This window comes from Seriola dumerili, unplaced genomic scaffold (genome assembly GCF_002260705.1).
Source record: "Seriola dumerili isolate Sdu_G_001 unplaced genomic scaffold, Sdu_1.0 BDQW01002424.1, whole genome shotgun sequence".
NCBI classification, from domain to species: domain Eukaryota; kingdom Metazoa; phylum Chordata; class Actinopteri; order Carangiformes; family Carangidae; genus Seriola; species Seriola dumerili.
This window is the reverse complement of record NW_019176679.1, coordinates 8,349-26,054: the sequence shown is the minus strand read 5'-3', so window position 1 is coordinate 26,054 and position 17,706 is coordinate 8,349. Positions and strand designations below refer to the sequence as shown.

Genomic DNA, 17,706 nt, shown 5'->3' with positions numbered 1-17,706 from the left:
GCATTTGGGAATATAGCCTTGTGTAGTCTGGACTCTGAGGAGTATCAGTTTCCTTTGTGTTTTTCACATCTTATCATACTTGAACTTTCGGCAGTGATCGCTACGACAGGATGAAAGGTGACTTTTTAAGATGTTGCAGCTGATGCAGTTTCTTTGGAAGGGAAAGTGGCAACGAGCTCCTCTTTCATCCTCAAAGATTTCTGCACTTATCACTTCAACTCTTTAATTCGCTGGCAGGAGCACAAAAGACTTTCAACTTTCACATGTGGGTTTAGAGTATGTGGGTCTATAACATGAGTCTATCACAGTGCATGTTAACCTCATGAACTCTTGATTTTCCAGTTACATTTCCCTTTGTGTTTCTTTAAGTTTTGAAATAATAATATGACATGTGCAGCATATTCTACACCTGCCAGTTCATTGCATACAATACTTACTGTACACTGAGCAAAAACCCAAGATGCTATGCATTGTTATTTTCGTTTTACTGTGATAATCAGCAGGAAATTGTGCCAAGAAACATTTTACCAACTTCAAAGTGTCATCAGCAGCTTTTATATTGGGAAAGATAATGTTAAATTTGACAATGCAGAGTTTATACAGCCAAGCCAGCAGCTCCCTTAAACTGTGCTCATGCTAACGTCAGTAGGACTCATCCTTTGAGAACCACGAATCACTGTACAGCATTTCATGACAATCCATCGAGAAGTTGTTGAGATGTTTCAGTCTGGGTCAAAGTGGTGGACTGAGAAAGTGAAGAAAAAAAAAAGAGAAAACTACACCTTTTGTCTCTAATATCTGGTGGATCTATGCGTATGTAAGCATGCATCATGTTTGTGTTTGCATGTATATTTGTGCATATATGTGTGCACATATGTACTGTATGTGTGTGAGGCGGTTAGGGCAGAGCTCATGGCGCATACACACACACACACACACACACACACATAAGTGTTTATGTGTGTTTGTCAGGGAAAGTTTTGTGTCTGGGCGTATGTGTGTGGGGCGGGAGCGTGTTTGATTTCAAAGCACTGCAAAATGAAACCTAAAACTTGGGAAAAGCTGACAAAACATACCGATCCCAGGTGGTTAATGGGCCGGGAGAAATGACCAGTTGACCAGCATCGTAGATGACCCCATTCTGATGTGCCCGCTCTGCTGGCCCGGCCCCCATCTGCTAGATATTACACCTAGAAACTCTTCTGTTTGTCCAACATATGTAACCGATGGGTGGTCTTCTGATAACACACCACGAGGTCTGTCGTGTCACTGAATGACACCTTTCCTTGCATTTTCTTCCTCACCAGTCTTAAAGATGGGAGGCTACCAGTGTGGCAAGATGTCAGGCAATGACAGCCTGCTCATTACTTCATGATGCCACTTTGATGCCAGGATCTTTTATCTTCTTTCAAACTACCACTACAACGCTGTAATCACCCCGTCTCATTCAGATGCCTCAGGAAGACACAAATAGAAGAGTGTGTTCGACTCAGAAAGAAATGTGTGCTCAGGCAGCCGACTCGGGAAAGTCCCAGGTGTCAGGGGTGAGAGGTTGAAGGTCCCGGTAGTGTGGGTGGTTCTGATGAAGCCCTGTTAGCAGTTAATGAGGGCTGAACAGACACACTGATCACCCCTTGTAATTTGCAGGGGGCTAATCGCTGAATATTCCCTTTGACAAGAGAGATTACACGCAGGGCCCGAGGTTGGACAATAGAGATTTGCCATGTAATGTCTCCACTATAGACTCGGGACACAAAAACAGGGTGGATCAGACCGTAGGAGAGAGGAATTAGAAGAGGGGAAGGCAGGGGGGTGGATGTGACACCAGCCAAGAGGTGCCACCTTTGGGACAATGTGAAGATGGGGAGGGGACACGGGGGGGGTAAGGCGGGGGGGGCGTAACAGCACAAAGCTGAGTGTCACATGGGTCAGCTATGACCTTAGACCATGTGTGTGCGGTATTGTGATTGGCTGAAATGAGAGAAGAATGCTCTGTTTACTTTTGTTACATGCTTTAAAGCAGCAATAATCAATATTTCATGTTACCAATGGATCAAGTGACTGCTTGTTTGTGAAAGAGGTCGCCTGTGGCATTGGATACAATTTATGGCCCACTGCCCAGCATCAAAACAGCCAACAAAGAGAGGGTGATGGACTTAACATTTACCAGGTGACCAGAAACATGTATGCTAATATTTCTCCGTATCTGTTTGATAGGCAACTGTTTGATAACACGCTCACCATAGTAACTAAATAAAGTGATAATATGCGCCCAAAAACATTAAATACAGATTTCAGATTAATAAAAAGCAGCTTATTGGGATTCAAATAAAGAATTTTTCACATTTTCACTAAATAATCTGTTGCTCTCTAAGTGTCCATCAAGCACTTGCTCCATGAATATCATTTTGGCTCTATAGGGAAAAGAAAAAGCAGAGGGGAGGATTAAGGTCTCAGTCCATCAAGCACATGGAAAGCTCATAACTCAGTGAGGTAGAGCTGGCTTTAGTGGTTTTCAGTGACACAGATGACTTTTACAGAGGCAAAATTATTCCGCACTAAAAGCAGCATATACACTCTTACATGTGTGAATGTACCATATATACTTTCCTCGGTGGTCTGGGTAATGTGCATTACATTCAGACACTTACTGTATATATGAGCAAATGCTGTTTGAGGTTTGGGTTGGTCGTGATGATCAGCTTTGAAATTTGGGCATGAAACCACACATGAGCTAACGTCCATTCTGTCTTTCTCATATTAGCTGAATTTCTGAGATAGAAAAGCACAATGCATCATGGGTATCATGGGTATCATTTGTAAGTGTTGCTGTAAAGCAGCGTAACAAGGCTCATTGATTTGACACCGAATTGCCACCAGCAGATGATTAAAGAAGCTATTTGTAACTTTTGCTAACGCTACATAGCTAGCATTAGCATTAAGCTGTTTACTTACCAGTCTTGAAAAAACGTGTGTTCAGCATCAAACTTCATTCCTTTACTCACCAAGAGCTGTCTGCATTGTTGGAAACCAATGCCAATGTTCAATTTTGTTTCCATCACAGTTTTTTCTTCTACTTAAGTTAGCATGCTAACCAGCTAGCCCTGGCCTGTGCTGCTCTGAGGGTGTATTACAACCTCTCGGAGGTGTTGGTGTAGGAGCTACGAGTGGGTGGTAAATGTAGCTGGTGAGCTAATGGCTAACATGCCAGAAAGCCGGGAATATGCTAGCTTTAATCACAACTGATCTTCCAGGCATTTTGTTCTCAGGAATGTACATTAATTAGCATAAAGCTAGTTCTGTTGTTAACTGGACAATGATAAATTCACACAGATTTTGAACAGTGTACGATTGACATTTGTGGAGGAGTTTATGTCCTGACAGAGGAGGGTTAAATAAAACTGGATGTGCAACACAGCTAATAAGTTGTGAGAGCTTCCTCCATTTTGGACTCTTCAGCTCTCCATTCCCCCGAAAGGTCAGCAATGTCAAGACGGTTTGCTATTTCAGTATGAAGTTAATCTTTATGTATAAAATTTGCATTTGCATGAATTTACTTTGTCCCTTCTAGCATTTCCATTGAAATGAACTCACAGTGAGAGTTTCCAAGACACTGAACATGTGATAGAGGTGAAGCTACAGGGAACTAAGCCAGACACTGAAACTGCTGTTTTTGAATTTGTACCCTGCTCTGTATGCTCTACAGTGATCAGCTACTTTAACTCATTTGTTTTCTTCTTTCTTCCTCTCTTTGACATCCTTCGTGTCACTCATATTTGAGATGTGTGGCTTTTTGTTTTGCCAAAACATCCGTTGGGTTTGGCATGCGTGCCGAAAACCAAAGGATGCATGCAACATGTTGTACAAGTCTGCGAAGGCGGACAGGATTTTTCTTTTTGTTCCCTCGCCTCGCCTTTAGAAGCCTAGCGAGGACCACCAAAGATGCCAGCTTCAAACTTAAATTAATTACAATCTCAAGGATGATCCAACTCGTCTGACATCAGCTGCACGTTACTGTTCCGATGCTCATGTTTATGTGCATACACATGCACTCAAGAGAGCTTGAATCCCAGAGGCTCAGTGACGGTCATGGGAATCTGACGCTGCACATCGAACATAAACTCCCAGTGGCAGTCTGATGAGAGTCCTTCGGCTCTGAACATGTACAGTATAATTTGTGAAGTTGTGGGCCGTGTCATTGGCACTTTAGAGGAAATGTGACTCTGTCTCACGCACAGTTTCAGGCTACAAAGATAAAACATGAGGTGCCAGGAGGAAGAAGAGGGGGTACACACACTGAAGACGTAAAGGTGAAGATCCCGACTGCGGTGCCTTGATTTAACAGCTGAGGTTTTGAAAGCCCAGTGCATATAAAAGCCTGCCATCAACACATATAATCTCTTAGCTGAGCCCATTGAAAGCTGGGTCCCAGGGGTTAATTCTCCCATCACTCCATGTTTGAATCAACTCCTGACTCACATTGAGATGAAAGCCACAGAGTCCCAGGACCGAGCTTGGACTCCGAGGCCTGCTGATCCTGGACGACTGGAGCGGATTATTGCATGTTCGTCTCGTCGGACCTCCATCGGGACAGGAAAACTGAAAAGAAAAACAATAATTAGAGATAATTGCTTGTGTCCAAACACGAGCGTTAAAGCCCTCCTCCCTCCCATCTCCTTTCGTAGTATGTGAGGTGGAATGAAAGGGACACCCCCCTGTTTTGACAGCTGGGCAGGCGAACATAATTTGTGACAGCTGAACTGAAACGTCTTTAACCGCAGGGAGAGACACAGAGAGAGAGAGGAGGATTTGGGCAGAGAGAGAAATGGTGAGAGAGAGACAGAGGGAAGATCAGACAGAGAGGTCCTGCCCAGAAGAAAGGAAGAAGATGTCAGAGGAGAAAAAGAGACATAGGAGAACTGGGAGAAGTGATTGCTGCATGGAGGGGTGGGATTTCAGCAGAAAAGGATGAGGGAGGTTAAAAGGGGGAAATTAGTCACACACCATAAACTTTGAAGAGAGGTAGAATTTAAAATAACCCCAAAAAAAAAAAAAAAAAAAAAGACAGGACAGGACAAGAGACGGCTTAACATCAAATGCATGCAAGTGGAAAAGAGGAGAATATTTAAACAACAGAGCTCGGCTGAACATGGTGTCATGCCAGCTTTGACACATTGGGTTAATTTGCTGCTCCCTGGAGGTGACCCCTGAACCTCGGGGACACGGGGTCGAATTGAACTCAGAGTGAGACAGCCAAAATCATGTCAGTCTGAGGAGCCCGGGTCATGGGTCACCTCTGAGATTCTTGGTATATAGGCCAAAACAAGGACCATATGTGGACGGAAACACATTTGAAACAAAAATAAGTCCTGATTTTCCGTCCTCACTCCAAACTGGCCATTTTCTTTTCTTTTCTTTTCCTTGTTTCTCCTTCTTCGCCTCTCCTCCCGCCCCCTGAAAATCTCGACCCACCACAGACTTTCTGCCCTAATTCAATAAAGTCATAAATACCGGCGTAACAGCAAATTGACATAATGTTGGCTGCACGCCCTTTAAATTGTCAGTGACAGAAGTTTTCCCAGAGGTGAAATATTAATACAAACACAGGATTTCTTTTCCAAAATACCCAGCTCCCAAATTCTCCCATGTTTACTTTTCTCCTTGCTCCTAATTTCTGTTAGTGTGAAATGTTATACTTACTGTTGTATTTACTGACAGGGCAGGAATGGAAACCTGGGAGCCGGGAGAGTGATCCTTATGGGGCAAAGCTCAGCCAAATAAGTGAGTCTCTGTCCTTTCAGTTTCAGTTTCACCTGACCAGGAAAGCTCCTTTCACCATCTGGGGAGTGTGAGCACATCACTGATTAATCACCATTCAAACTGTAAATAAACTCACCATTAATAATTTCAAAGTATTTGCTTTGCATTGCAGTTTCTTTCACTGCTTTGTATTAAATACTGTAGTAATGAGACACATAATTCCCACAAGTACCAAATTATTATAATAAAATACATGCTGCAGTAAGAAGAGTACAGTGTGTTCAGTGTGTTGGAGTTTGTTGTAATTAGAAAGAGGACAAAACATGAGCATGAGCTTCATGCAAGAACAAGGTTGTGAGGATCAGTGCTGTTATTTTTGCAAATAGACAACAGGTTTGAAATTTAAAGTCACATTACATTTAGAACAGCAGAATTATTATTGTATAAAGGCACCTATTATGAAATTATTATGAAACACGGAGACGTGCTGAGGGATAATAAAACAGACAAAGATCTGTCTGAATAGAATAAACATTGTATTAGACTGTGTAAGTGAAAATTGCAAATATTTGTGCAAATGAAATCCTGTCATGCCACAGCCGTGATGTGTGAACTATAATAGGTACATAGAAATAGGCATGAGTGATAACTACAATATACATAATAATGCATCACATTAAATAGTATTGTATGTAATATACACATAATATACAGCAATGATGTGAAAAATATATAACAGCATTGGAAGAGAATACCATGTTATAGCATATAATGTAATATAATATAATAATATAAATGTACAATTATAACAATATGGCAGAGTGAGTAAATAAAATAGTTCATGTAACTACTAAAACTAATCCACTAATAACAATAACTACCAATAACTGATAACTGATGTACAACATAGTTACTACTGAATGTCTAATAGGAAGATGTTAATAAAAAAAATCTTAATCAAAAACTTTCTCTGACCTTCGGCTTCATACATTGTCACCTGGTTTTAAGTATTGTTTTATTTGTTTTACTGTCCTGTCTGCAGCTTGTAATTCTGTCGTCCTGAGCACGTCTCGCTTGAAAAAAAGGTTACTAACCTCAAAGGGATTTTCCTGGTTAAATAAAGGTGAAACAAAAATAAAACTAAATAGTTATGTTCCAGTCAGTTTGAAATATCCCTCTGAGATAGATCCCCGCTAGTCTGGATTTCTAAAATACAAACAACAAATGTATCAACATCCTGGGCAGGTGAAAACATCTGATGACATCAGCATTACACTGCACTTTGCTTTCAAGTTTTTATTCCAGTCTACACTGTTCATATTAATCATGTTGCAGTAACTAAGTGTCACCACTCAGTGTATCTCAGTGAAATTGCAAGTTTAAATTTTTTCACATAAAAAAAAATAAAAAATAAAAATGAGATTTTCTTAACAAAATAATCTTGACTCATGGTCCTCTTACTTGTTTTTAACAGACTTTTATTCCCTGAAAATTGAGCAAACTTGAAAAAGCTCCAGAAAGCTACTAAATGGACCATGAGTTAAAGTTATTTTGCCAACTACTACAACTATTCCCAAGGTCACGTGTTATTACATCCTTAAAAAAAACAAACATTAAAGAGTAATTATGAGTATAAACTGCAAAGCTGAAATGAAATTAATGAAAATGAAATCTCTGTTGCACTTCAGTTTCATTTTCAGTTCACTGTGTGATACAAACATATGTTTGACACTACATCTACCACTGATATCCGCTATAGAATATCCCACATTCAAAGCCTCATACTTGTTAAAGTTATATAAAATCCTCATAAGAGCTACTAAAGCTGCCTGCTTATCAAACACAAAATGAAATACTGTTCATAAACGTAATCATCACAGAACTCCTTTTCCACATGACATGTCCTCCTGCGGTGTGACAAAGCACTGACCCTCACAGAGGACACATGTAATTGCACTCAGAGCACAGTCAACTCCACGGCGGCTGCCCTCATAACACATATATGGTTATTTCCAATAACGCAGCAGATGAAGCTGACCTCGCTGTGCTCTCAGTGAATGAGCTGAACACCTGCTCTGTGAGGTGAGCCGGGGAGGCAGTTCAGTCGTAAAGAAAAAAAAAAAAAAAAAAAAAAAGAGAGAAAAAAATGTGATGGGAAAGTTATTAGAGGGAGGGTGAGACAGGGTGAGACAGGGGGGAGGGAGATGACTTTATCAGGGCCACATACAGTCGCTGGCTTACAGTCAATAAAAGAGAAAAATGACTCGATTGTAGCTGATAGTTTTGCCACATTAGCTCTGAAAAACAAGGGCAGTCATCTCAGCCTCTATCTCAAAGAAATGTGTGTGTTAGTGGGAGTGGGAGTGGGAGTGGGAGTGGGAGTGTGTGTGTGTGTGTGTGTGTGTGTGTGTGTTTTCCATGCAGGCACTTTAGCAGCTGTTAAGAGTGTGTCCAAGTAACTGCACGTACCTGTAAGATTGTCTGTGCATATGGTGTGTGTTACGGAGACGACATTTGTGTTTCTCTCTCTCTCTCTGTGTGTGTGCGTGTGCGTGTGTGTGTGTGTGTGTGTGTGTGTAGCCGAGCTCCATACAAGGATGAGTATGTAAATGGGTTATTATGCTGAGAAGGTCTGCAAATCATTTCCTGTGGGCTGACAATTTATCAGATCCCCTTGAGGTTTAGACGCTGCTCTCACAAACATGTCTGCTTGCTGTGCATGTGTGTGTGTGCGGGTGCGTGTGTGTGTGTGTGTGTGTGTGTGTGTGTGTGTGTGTGTGTGTGTGTGTGTGTGTGTGTGTGTGTGTGTGTGTGCGTGTGCATGTATGTGCGTGTGTATGTGTGAGTCAGGAAAATTAACAAAGAGAGACAAAAAAACACAACCATCTTGAAAATGTTTGTTTTCTCTGCATCATGAGGATGAAGAAGCTGATAATTTGCATTTTTCAGCACCTTCACCACCAGATGAAGAGCAATAAAAAATTCTCTGACTTAAATCTGAAATTGACGAGCTGGAGCAAAGCAGTGAAAACATTGAGTACATGTGTGTGAGTCTGTTCTGGGTGCATGTGAGTTCACTGCATGTGTGTCTGCGGCCAGTAAACTCTCTACCTTTCATGCACAGACACAGACCTGCTCGCTGGGTGGTGACACTGCTGGCGAGCGAACTGAAAACTGCAAAAGACAAAAGCTGGAACAACAGGAAGATAATTCAGATTTGATTGGTTTCACGTGTTCTTCATAAACAACAAAGTTTTCCTGTGCCTCCAGCGTGTTTTCCTGCAAACATGGAATCCATTTGTCCCCTGTCTTCATGCCCTGTAGTTGCACATGCTCTTACGTAGCAACACACACACACACACACACACACACACACACACACACACACACTGAAATGAAAGCAGGCGCACAGAGCGAGCCCACCACTGTGGCACTGGGATCTTTTGATATACGGTCAGGAACTTATTTTGAAAACAGCCACTTTCAGCTGCTAAAAATAATCATGAGGGACTCGGAGACGAAAATGTGAATGATGTTCGCCAGATCTGCCTCTCCCGTCAAAATAACAAGAAATGTCCTGACAGAAGCTCGTGTCCTTTAATGTCGTTTTAGCGAAAAGTTTTCCCTGAACGCAGCCAGCTCCACACATGTATGCATACACACAGGACATTTAAAGGGCTGGTCCGCTCAAATCTCACAATTACATCTGGTGTCGCACCATCCAGAGAGTGTGTGTTTTATTAATCACACAATGGAAGTAAATAGAGCTTTGTTGGTGGTTTTTATTTATCTTTTTCTTTTTTTTTTCTTTTTCCAGTTTTTCATTTAGACGATTTCCTCAGAGTTGTGGGTCCCAACCTGTGGATCAGCACCCCCATAAGGGTTCACAAGATTAATCTAAAGGGTCGTGCGATGATCACTTACACACTAAAAACTACACAAAAGCCATGTTTCTTTTTCAGACTTTTCTCTAGTCCTTTGCTTCTTTTTTTGTGAAAAATCTTTCAGACAATCTGAGAAGAAAACTTCACTCTTTGACCGAACTGCTCACAACTTACTGTATATACACACATGCTGTAATCTGTGAGGAAGGGTCTCGAGGACATATCGCTCTGTGTCACAGGGTCAAAAGCAAAAACAGGTTTGTAACCACTGCCTGAGTGTGGACGTAGACCAACTAAAAACATATGTATTTTAGTCATTTTGGGGTGAACCGACCTTTTAATAGAAACTCAGTTACATGATGAAAATCTAAATTAAATAAAAGTTTGCACAGAAAAAAAACAATAAAACACATTTTGATGTGGTCACTGCTGATAATTCAGTTAGCAATTAAGACATAAGCAACATGATGGTCTTTAAGAAAATAATGTTGTGAGGCCAAACATTGTTCAAACTTTATTTTCAGACACAGCAAATATGTCCGGCTGAATTTAGGGGGAATGTGTATTAAAAAAAAAATTGCACAATACATCCAGAATTGTGCAGTTTGAATATTGAATATTTCAATATGTCTGTCGTTGGAAACATCATAGTAAAGAATAAATAATATGTAATACATTATATGTTACTGTCAGTTTGAAATAAGATGATTTTTATCAAACTTACAGCCACATGAGGTGGAACAAAATGGGAAACTGGTGAATGGTGAGAGGTTAAATGAATACGTCTGTGTGCTTTATGAACAGTTGCTGAAACAAAACAGTTTTTTTTTATTATTTTTAGTTTTTTCTACATGTCAGACATAATATGTTGTAACTTTTGGTCACTCAAAACAAAGCTGCTGGTTGAGAGCAGTTTCATCCTCACACAATGAGCTCAAGTTACAGACTAAACACCAACTTCAGCTGTTTGTGAGTTGCAGAGGACGAGCCCTTCTCATTCTTATTAGCATGCACCATATGGGAGTATGGTGGCGTAACAATGCAAACACAATGGCTGGGTCTGCTGGCTGCCAGCATGCAGAGCAAGGTCAGTGCTAATTACTCATGATTTCCAGGGATTATCTGACCCTTTGGTATTTTTGATTTCAAAAGGAAAATGCCATCTCAGATGTAGTTCCCAAATCCGTCCACAAATGTTTAGCTGGGAGCACATGTGGTTTAGTGAGAGGGCCTCCAGCTCGGGCCTCCTGCACAATCAAACCACTTTAGTGGCCCCACAATACAAGCTCATCCTGGAAAACATGTGACAAAAAAACACAGAGTGTGAGGGAGAGTCGGTCCAGCGCAGCAGAGACAAATAAAGACGGGAAAACACCTGTTGCCCTCAGAGAGAGAGAGAGAGAGAGAGAGAGCTTTCATATTAGAGACTAAACTCATTAACTCTGAGCAGTTTTAATGTGCAGAGAGGTTTATCCACGTCATTATAGAAATCATATGTATTAGGACATTTTCTAAGTTGCCAAATAATTTCAACAAGCATATTTTTATATATGCAAATAATTGATAGTTGTTGCTGTGTCGCCTTTAAAATATCTCCAGCTGGAAATAATAAGGTGGTTTCCTTTATTATTAACCATAAAATTACTGATAATGACCCACTCATAACCTTCAAAACTCATATCAGGACTCATTCTCCTGGGACTCTGCGGGCCAACATTTCCCCTTCTTCTCTCTCTTCTCTTTTATTTCGGAGTTGTTATCGTTCAGCGTGTTCCGTAATACTTTTCATAAATCGTCTCTCAATGCTCCGAAATGGTGAAATAATGGCTCTTGTCGGCCACCCGCATTTAACTGTGCTGTAAAAATAATGAAAGTCATATTGCGCTGCGGTTTCAAAAATCTGCACAAGGCGAGCGGCGCAAGTTTGAAGGAGGTCCTGACATGTTTTTCTAAATTGCTATGAATTTTCAATTTTTCGACGATTGTATGGAAAGTTGTTTTGGAGAGCGCGAACTGTTTGGAGCGCAGCCGGCAGTTTTATGTTAGAGGGATTAAAGAAAAGTGTTGGAGCAGAATAAAACGAAGATATTTTTAGTTATCAGGTCAATATTTACCGAGCTGAGCGCAGTGACATGTCACCTCCTGTTCATAAAAAGTAAATTAACTCAGTTTAAACATTTCCCGACATAGTCCCATATATTTGCTTTTATAGTGCAGCCTGTATATTTTATATATTTTATACACTTTGTATGATTGTATGATTGCGAGAGCAGAATTTTAAAGGAACTGGCACGAGACGAAAAAGTGTTAATTAAAGTAGATAAATAAATAGATAAATAAATATTTTTCCCCAAAAGTTCATAATTCCATCCCAACTAAATTAATAAATTGTTAATTTAATAGAATAATATATAATATAATCAATAAATTCATAAACATATATATTGTTTGTCTTTGTTTTTATATTAAGGTGTTGTTGGTGTGTTTTCTACACTGGCAGTAGAGGATGTGTGTGATGCCTCTTTGCTTCATCGTAACATTCATTATTTATTTAGTCTAATTTCTTAATGATTTCATTTACGTTACTTCAGAGCAAAAACAACTTAGACAGCAATTAGTTGATTCATTATTAACAAATACGTATTAATAATTTGTTGCCAATGTAAGAGTGTGCGAAGTGACTGCACGTAACTGTAACTGTGCGTGCGTGTGTGTGTGTGTGTGTGTGTGTGTGTGTGTGTGTGTGTGTGTGTCTAGAGTTGTGAAGCTATGCGAATTTATTTGTGTAGCACTTCAACAACAGGACAGTTTAACGTGTTGATACATACTGCGGGACATTACACGGAACAAACGGGTTGGTGAAGTAGAATGAACTAAAATAGAAGATAAAACTGAAGTTGAATAAAACAGGAGAATAAAATCTTCACACAGCAACAAGTCGGTGCAAGATCTGAATAAATAGTTGCTAATTTAATGTAATAGTAAAAGGCAGTGTGAGTTTTAAGCCTTGATTCAAAAGAACATCTTGTTTTTATTATTATTATTACTATTATTATGACTAGTAGTAGTAGTAGTAGTAGAAGCAGTAGTACTAGTAGTAGTATAATGTAGGCTTCCCCAAACCCGGTAAAAGCACCTGACTTGACCTGGTGAGTGAAGGTGAAGTGATTTCCTCAGTGTGTCTGCCCCCGTGTGGTGCAGTGACACTTGTGTTTATCCTGCAAACACAACACAACAGGAAGCTCCTCAGTAAACTGTCACATGTAGTTACAAGATCCTGGGAAACAAACGAGGAACTCTAACATCTTAATCTGAGTGGCTACATGGACTCCTATCATTATCATTATTATTATTATCATTATTATTATTATTATTATTATTATTATTGGTGTGTATGTTAATTGCCTTTCTAAAGTGACAGATCTGCTCATGTTGAGGTAATCATTCTCTCCCACACACAGTTATGAGCAGTGCTGGTGATCTGTGAACAATTATAACCAAATGGTAAATGACCATTATGACTATTTCCTCTTTTTGATGTTAATTTTCTGCAGCATAGAACATTAAAAAAAAAAAACTTAAATTGTCTCCATGTTTGTTTCAGGGCAATAGTGGCCGTCTGCATTTCCTCTGCCAACATTTAATGGGCATGTACAGTGGTTTGTGCAGCTATTGAGAGACAACAAGCACTGGATAAATGTGTGTGTGTGTGTGTGTGTGTGTGTGTGTGTGTGTGTGTGTGTGTGTGTGTGTGTGTGTGTGTGTGTGTGTGTTTTTATGCTGAATGTAAATTTAGTATCTCAAAGTTTCCAAAACCTTAGAGGCCTCAGATACAGCTGAGTTTGTCCATAAATCTCCATTTTAATGAGGTTTTCTTCCAGGGAGTCTCATCTTGGTGGATTTTATGACTTCATACATAATTATTATGGTAACTCTACATGATAACAGCTGTGAGAGGAAAGTGAAACCTAAGCTCTGTTGCTCTTGTGTTGCTGTTGAAGTTTTGTTCTTATCAAATCACTTTGACCTTACATCCTTTAACTTAAAAAAAGAAAAATTCCTAACAAGTTTCAGTTGGCGTTTATGGCGGACTGTGTTTGTTAAAGGACGGGTAGATGTCTTCATACGCAGGTGGACGTGAACAGGTAGAGCCGCTCTCCTCCCCACGTCCACTTTCGTCCTCTGTCTTCTCAATCCTGCGTGAAATTAAAGGCAAATGAGAAATCTCAGTCAGTCTGGACTGAGGAGAAGATCTGGCTAATATCCAAATGTTTACAGGCCCAATTGGTTATGCTTAAAGCACATTTTAGGAAGCAGATTGCCCTTTAAAAGAAAACACTGAGGTTGAGCAATTCCTCCCTTGATCGTTCCTCTATTTGGCATTAACCACTGGAAACATACTGAAACAGGTCAGAAGTTGTGACAACATAAGTGCGAGCTGGTGAGCTAAGCATGTGTTCATATGATCAGGGCAGCAGTTTATAGTTATCCTAGGTTAACTGTATTATTCCTGCTGTCTGTTTTTATTAAAGTGAATTACTTTCCTGGAAACCTGCTGGGAGTAATCGCCTAAAAACAATAAAAGAAAGTGAAAACTTGCAACTTTCCACTAATGGAAAGCAGCTTTTTGTTTAGCAGGACGTGTCAGAGGGTATTTGATTGGATTTCAAATACATAGGATCCTGCAATTAGTGGAAAGAAACTTTTTGCACTTTGTGCAGGAACAGGTGGAAAAATATGATGAACTAAAAATGCCACAGTTTGCTTTTCCTTTACAAAGCACATACGTACTGTAAAATGTCTTTAATATGACGTTATACTTCTGAAGGATAATTAAATGAGAAGATGAGGTGCTATTATTGTCTTAATCGTCCCCATTTCATTGACACATGGCTTATTTTACTTTATGAAAAGGCTGCGAGAATGTCAAACTGATTATCTCTTTTCTACATTTTCTCCTCTTAACTAAATAATCCAGTTTTATTTCGTTACTTCGTGCCAATAACCCGACGCTATGTGACACATTGCTCTCAGTACAGTAATTTAGTGAATCAATACGAGTGTGTTGACTATTACGGAGAGATTAATTGCGCCATAATTGGCTGAGAGAGTTCTGACGGCCAAAAACCCTGTGGGCCAAGTGGAAAGAGATCTTGTGGTTTAATAAGAAATGAACTCTGGCGCACTGTGTCTGTGTTAATGAGCACTCTGAGAAGCTGTGAGTTTTTAACACACTCACATCTGACATAAGATTAACTCTCCTCCCCCGCCGGTTATATCTGCTCTAGTGTCAACATGTTGCATGCTGGGTGAAAAAGCCAAACCCAGCGCTTATCCATTTGCCCGAATTGGTGCTTTTGAATAAAAACTACAGCGTGTACCTGTCCTCTAAAACCACAGGTTCTTCATCACAGCATGTTTAAGTAATGGAGGAACCCAGCAGGAGTTTCTTAGAGGTTTGTGCTTTTCTTAAAAGTTAGAGCAGTGTCTGTTGTGTAAGCACCGTTCCCTACCTGCTTCTTCTGTTGTCTGTTTCTCTGCAGCTGTCTTCTTCTGCTGTGAAAGCTGCGTTATCCACACAGTAAACGCCGTCATGAGGAGGAAGAGCTGCGTGGATGCCAGGTTGGAACTCAATGGTCTGGCGTACTTCCTGGGTTATAAAGTTATAAGGAGGTGGAATACATACCGTTGTTGTGGCACTGTGTAACATGATTGATGGTTGATTTATGCCATGTAACGTACAAGAATGTCCCCTTAAAGTCTGCTCGATCACAGGCCTCACAAGCACCTCTTCATCCCTCCATCTGCAGGGCCAGCAGTGGGCGATGCCAAACTTGCAGACACTGGTGAGCATGAAAGTCCCTCCGACTGAGATCAGGACTGGGCCCAGCAGTTGGATCACCGCAAAGCTGGAGTTGGCTTGGTAGTGCTGCCAGCCCATGGTGGTGAAGAAGACGCCAACCAGAGCCAGGAGGGCTCCAGAGAACAGCAGGGCAGCTCCAGTCTTCTCAGCATCCAGCAAGCTGTCAGACTGGCGAGGGCGCGGAGCAGGCGTGACCATCACCATCGGGTCATCAGGTGGTCCACTGAGGACTGCTGTAGGATTTCTAGCACTGTCGGTCTCCGTTGCAGGCCTTTGTCCCGCCATGTTAGTCCAGAAACCCTGGGGTCCTTGTCGCTCCATGAGATGCCTCTGAATCACGTGTCTGGACTCAAACTGAGCCTCTTATAGTGAACACAAAGTCAAACTGAATGAGCACTGAGTAACTCTGAAGACTTTTACTAAGCCAAGAGGACAAGTTATAAGTTAACCTGCTCCCATGGTGCGCCAGTATTGGTCACCATGTTCAAATAGCAACCTCTCATGTATGAATGACAACGTGGATAACATGGTGGTTCACAAAGGAGTGCAAGTTGGTGAGTTAAGGCAACTCAAAAAAGTCAATTTGGCTAATATTTTAGTCATGTATCCATGCAACCAACCCGCAGGGTGCATAACGTGAGATACTAAGACCATGAGAGAAGATTTGGTGCGTTTAAGGTCTGTCTGAAAGAGTCTGAGAAACAGGAAAAAAGGGAGATTCCTGCACGCACGGACCGTGATCCGAAATCCACCTTGTCACATGTCATTTCACACAGACACGTCTCCCAACTGCGCTGTTATGCATAACTTATCAGGGACAGCTCATGCCGCAATAGTTGAACAATCAGTATAGCATGTTAAATGGAAGGGCTTAAAAACACATCACGCTATACGTGTTACAGTCAGGGGCTAAATGAGCTGCACACAAAGTGAAACCCACACGTTAACACGCAGGAAAGAACCTCGACACTTGAGCCGGGTTGGCAGAGGAGTGCTGAAGCTCGCTGTTCTCTCAATGAAATCCTGGTTTTATGCAAATCTACTGATAGTGAAATTGTGCAAGTAATAAACTTGGCAGTGTGTATTGAATGGAATTCTATTCAAATGAGTAACTGGAATTCACTTTGAACTTTAAGTCTCTCGTTTAGTTTATTTCTTGTTTTTGTGACAAAGCAGAATTATCATTACTAGCCTTGTCAATCTGTTCCTGCACTAGCAGAGCAGTCTGCATAACAGCCAGACGTGAGTGTGTGTGTGCTACAGTAAAAAAAACACCTATGCGCATGAATTTTTAATTCTGAATGCAAACACGGTGACATGCAAACATGTTTTTCAGCTGAATTTCATAGCAGTCTGCTCTTCTCCCAGCGGACAGCTTGCATTTGCCTACATAAAAGCACATCCGCGCTTGTGTTGCGTGTAACAAACCTGCCAATCGGAAAAGGAGGATCATGCACTGCTTATGGCAAAGCAAAACAAAAGGTCTTCAGAGGGAAACAACTGACTATCAAGCACACAAGGCCGGTGGCTGATCAAACCTAACCTGTGTGTGTATCTATGTCCTTGAGTGTGTGTGTGTGTGTCTTTATGTTTACCATAGCCTCAGCTCATTTCACTTGGCACTAATGAACAAAGGGACAGATAACTATACAAAGAATCCATATGACTGCAGTGTTTAAAGAAACCCCCCAGAATTGAAGCTGCACAGATTCTTTCAATTAGCAAACTCCAAATATTTATGGACTGAACATTTCCTCTCTGGAAGGAAGGAGAGCTCTGTGTGTGTGTGTCTCCTGTTGACTCACACTGGGGCGTATTGATCCCCTGGGCTTATGCTTCATTTCACTTCAGCTCTGCCATCATCCTTTAAAATGCACATCTGTCCAATATCTGTACAGTACATTGGCTTTCCACTGTCATAAGGCAGCAACGTGTTGATATCCAGTACAAGATGTTGTAAAATTACTCTTTAAAATAATGTATTAAAAAATTATGCCACGTCTCTCTGTGTGTGAATAGTGCCCTTCTCTCTTCTCCTTCTGTGTGAACTGAGTCCTTGTGTCTCTCTCTCTGTAAGAAATGTATCCATGCCTCTGTCTCTCTGTGTGAACAGTGTCTTCGTCTCTTCTCCCTCTGTGTGAATAATGTACCTGTTCTGTTCCTCTGTGTGGCCGGTGTCCTCATCTCTTCTTCTGTGGT

At 40.9% G+C, this 17,706-nt stretch overlaps 1 protein-coding gene across 5 annotated transcripts; it reads right to left on the bottom strand.

Moving 5' to 3' along the window:
• Nucleotides 1-10,145: 10,145 nt before the first annotated feature.
• Nucleotides 10,146-16,770, bottom strand: tmem174 (transmembrane protein 174). 5 transcript variants are annotated; one of them, XM_022769231.1, is made up of 4 exons: nucleotides 15,158-16,770; nucleotides 13,772-13,840; nucleotides 12,781-12,862; nucleotides 10,146-10,936 (listed from the first exon to the last, which is right to left on the bottom strand). In XM_022769231.1, exons 1-4 carry the CDS (start codon nucleotides 15,826-15,828, stop codon nucleotides 10,910-10,912), a joined length of 849 nt encoding a protein of 282 aa, XP_022624952.1. In that variant the 5' UTR covers nucleotides 15,829-16,770; the 3' UTR covers nucleotides 10,146-10,909. The 5 variants fall into 5 exon arrangements, with proteins under 5 accessions (XP_022624952.1, XP_022624951.1, XP_022624953.1 ...); XM_022769230.1 differs by having other exon boundaries at nucleotides 12,791-12,862; nucleotides 15,158-16,769; XM_022769232.1 differs by lacking the exon at nucleotides 12,781-12,862 and having other exon boundaries at nucleotides 13,710-13,840; nucleotides 15,158-16,769.
• Between the last annotated feature and the right edge of the window lie 936 nt (nucleotides 16,771-17,706).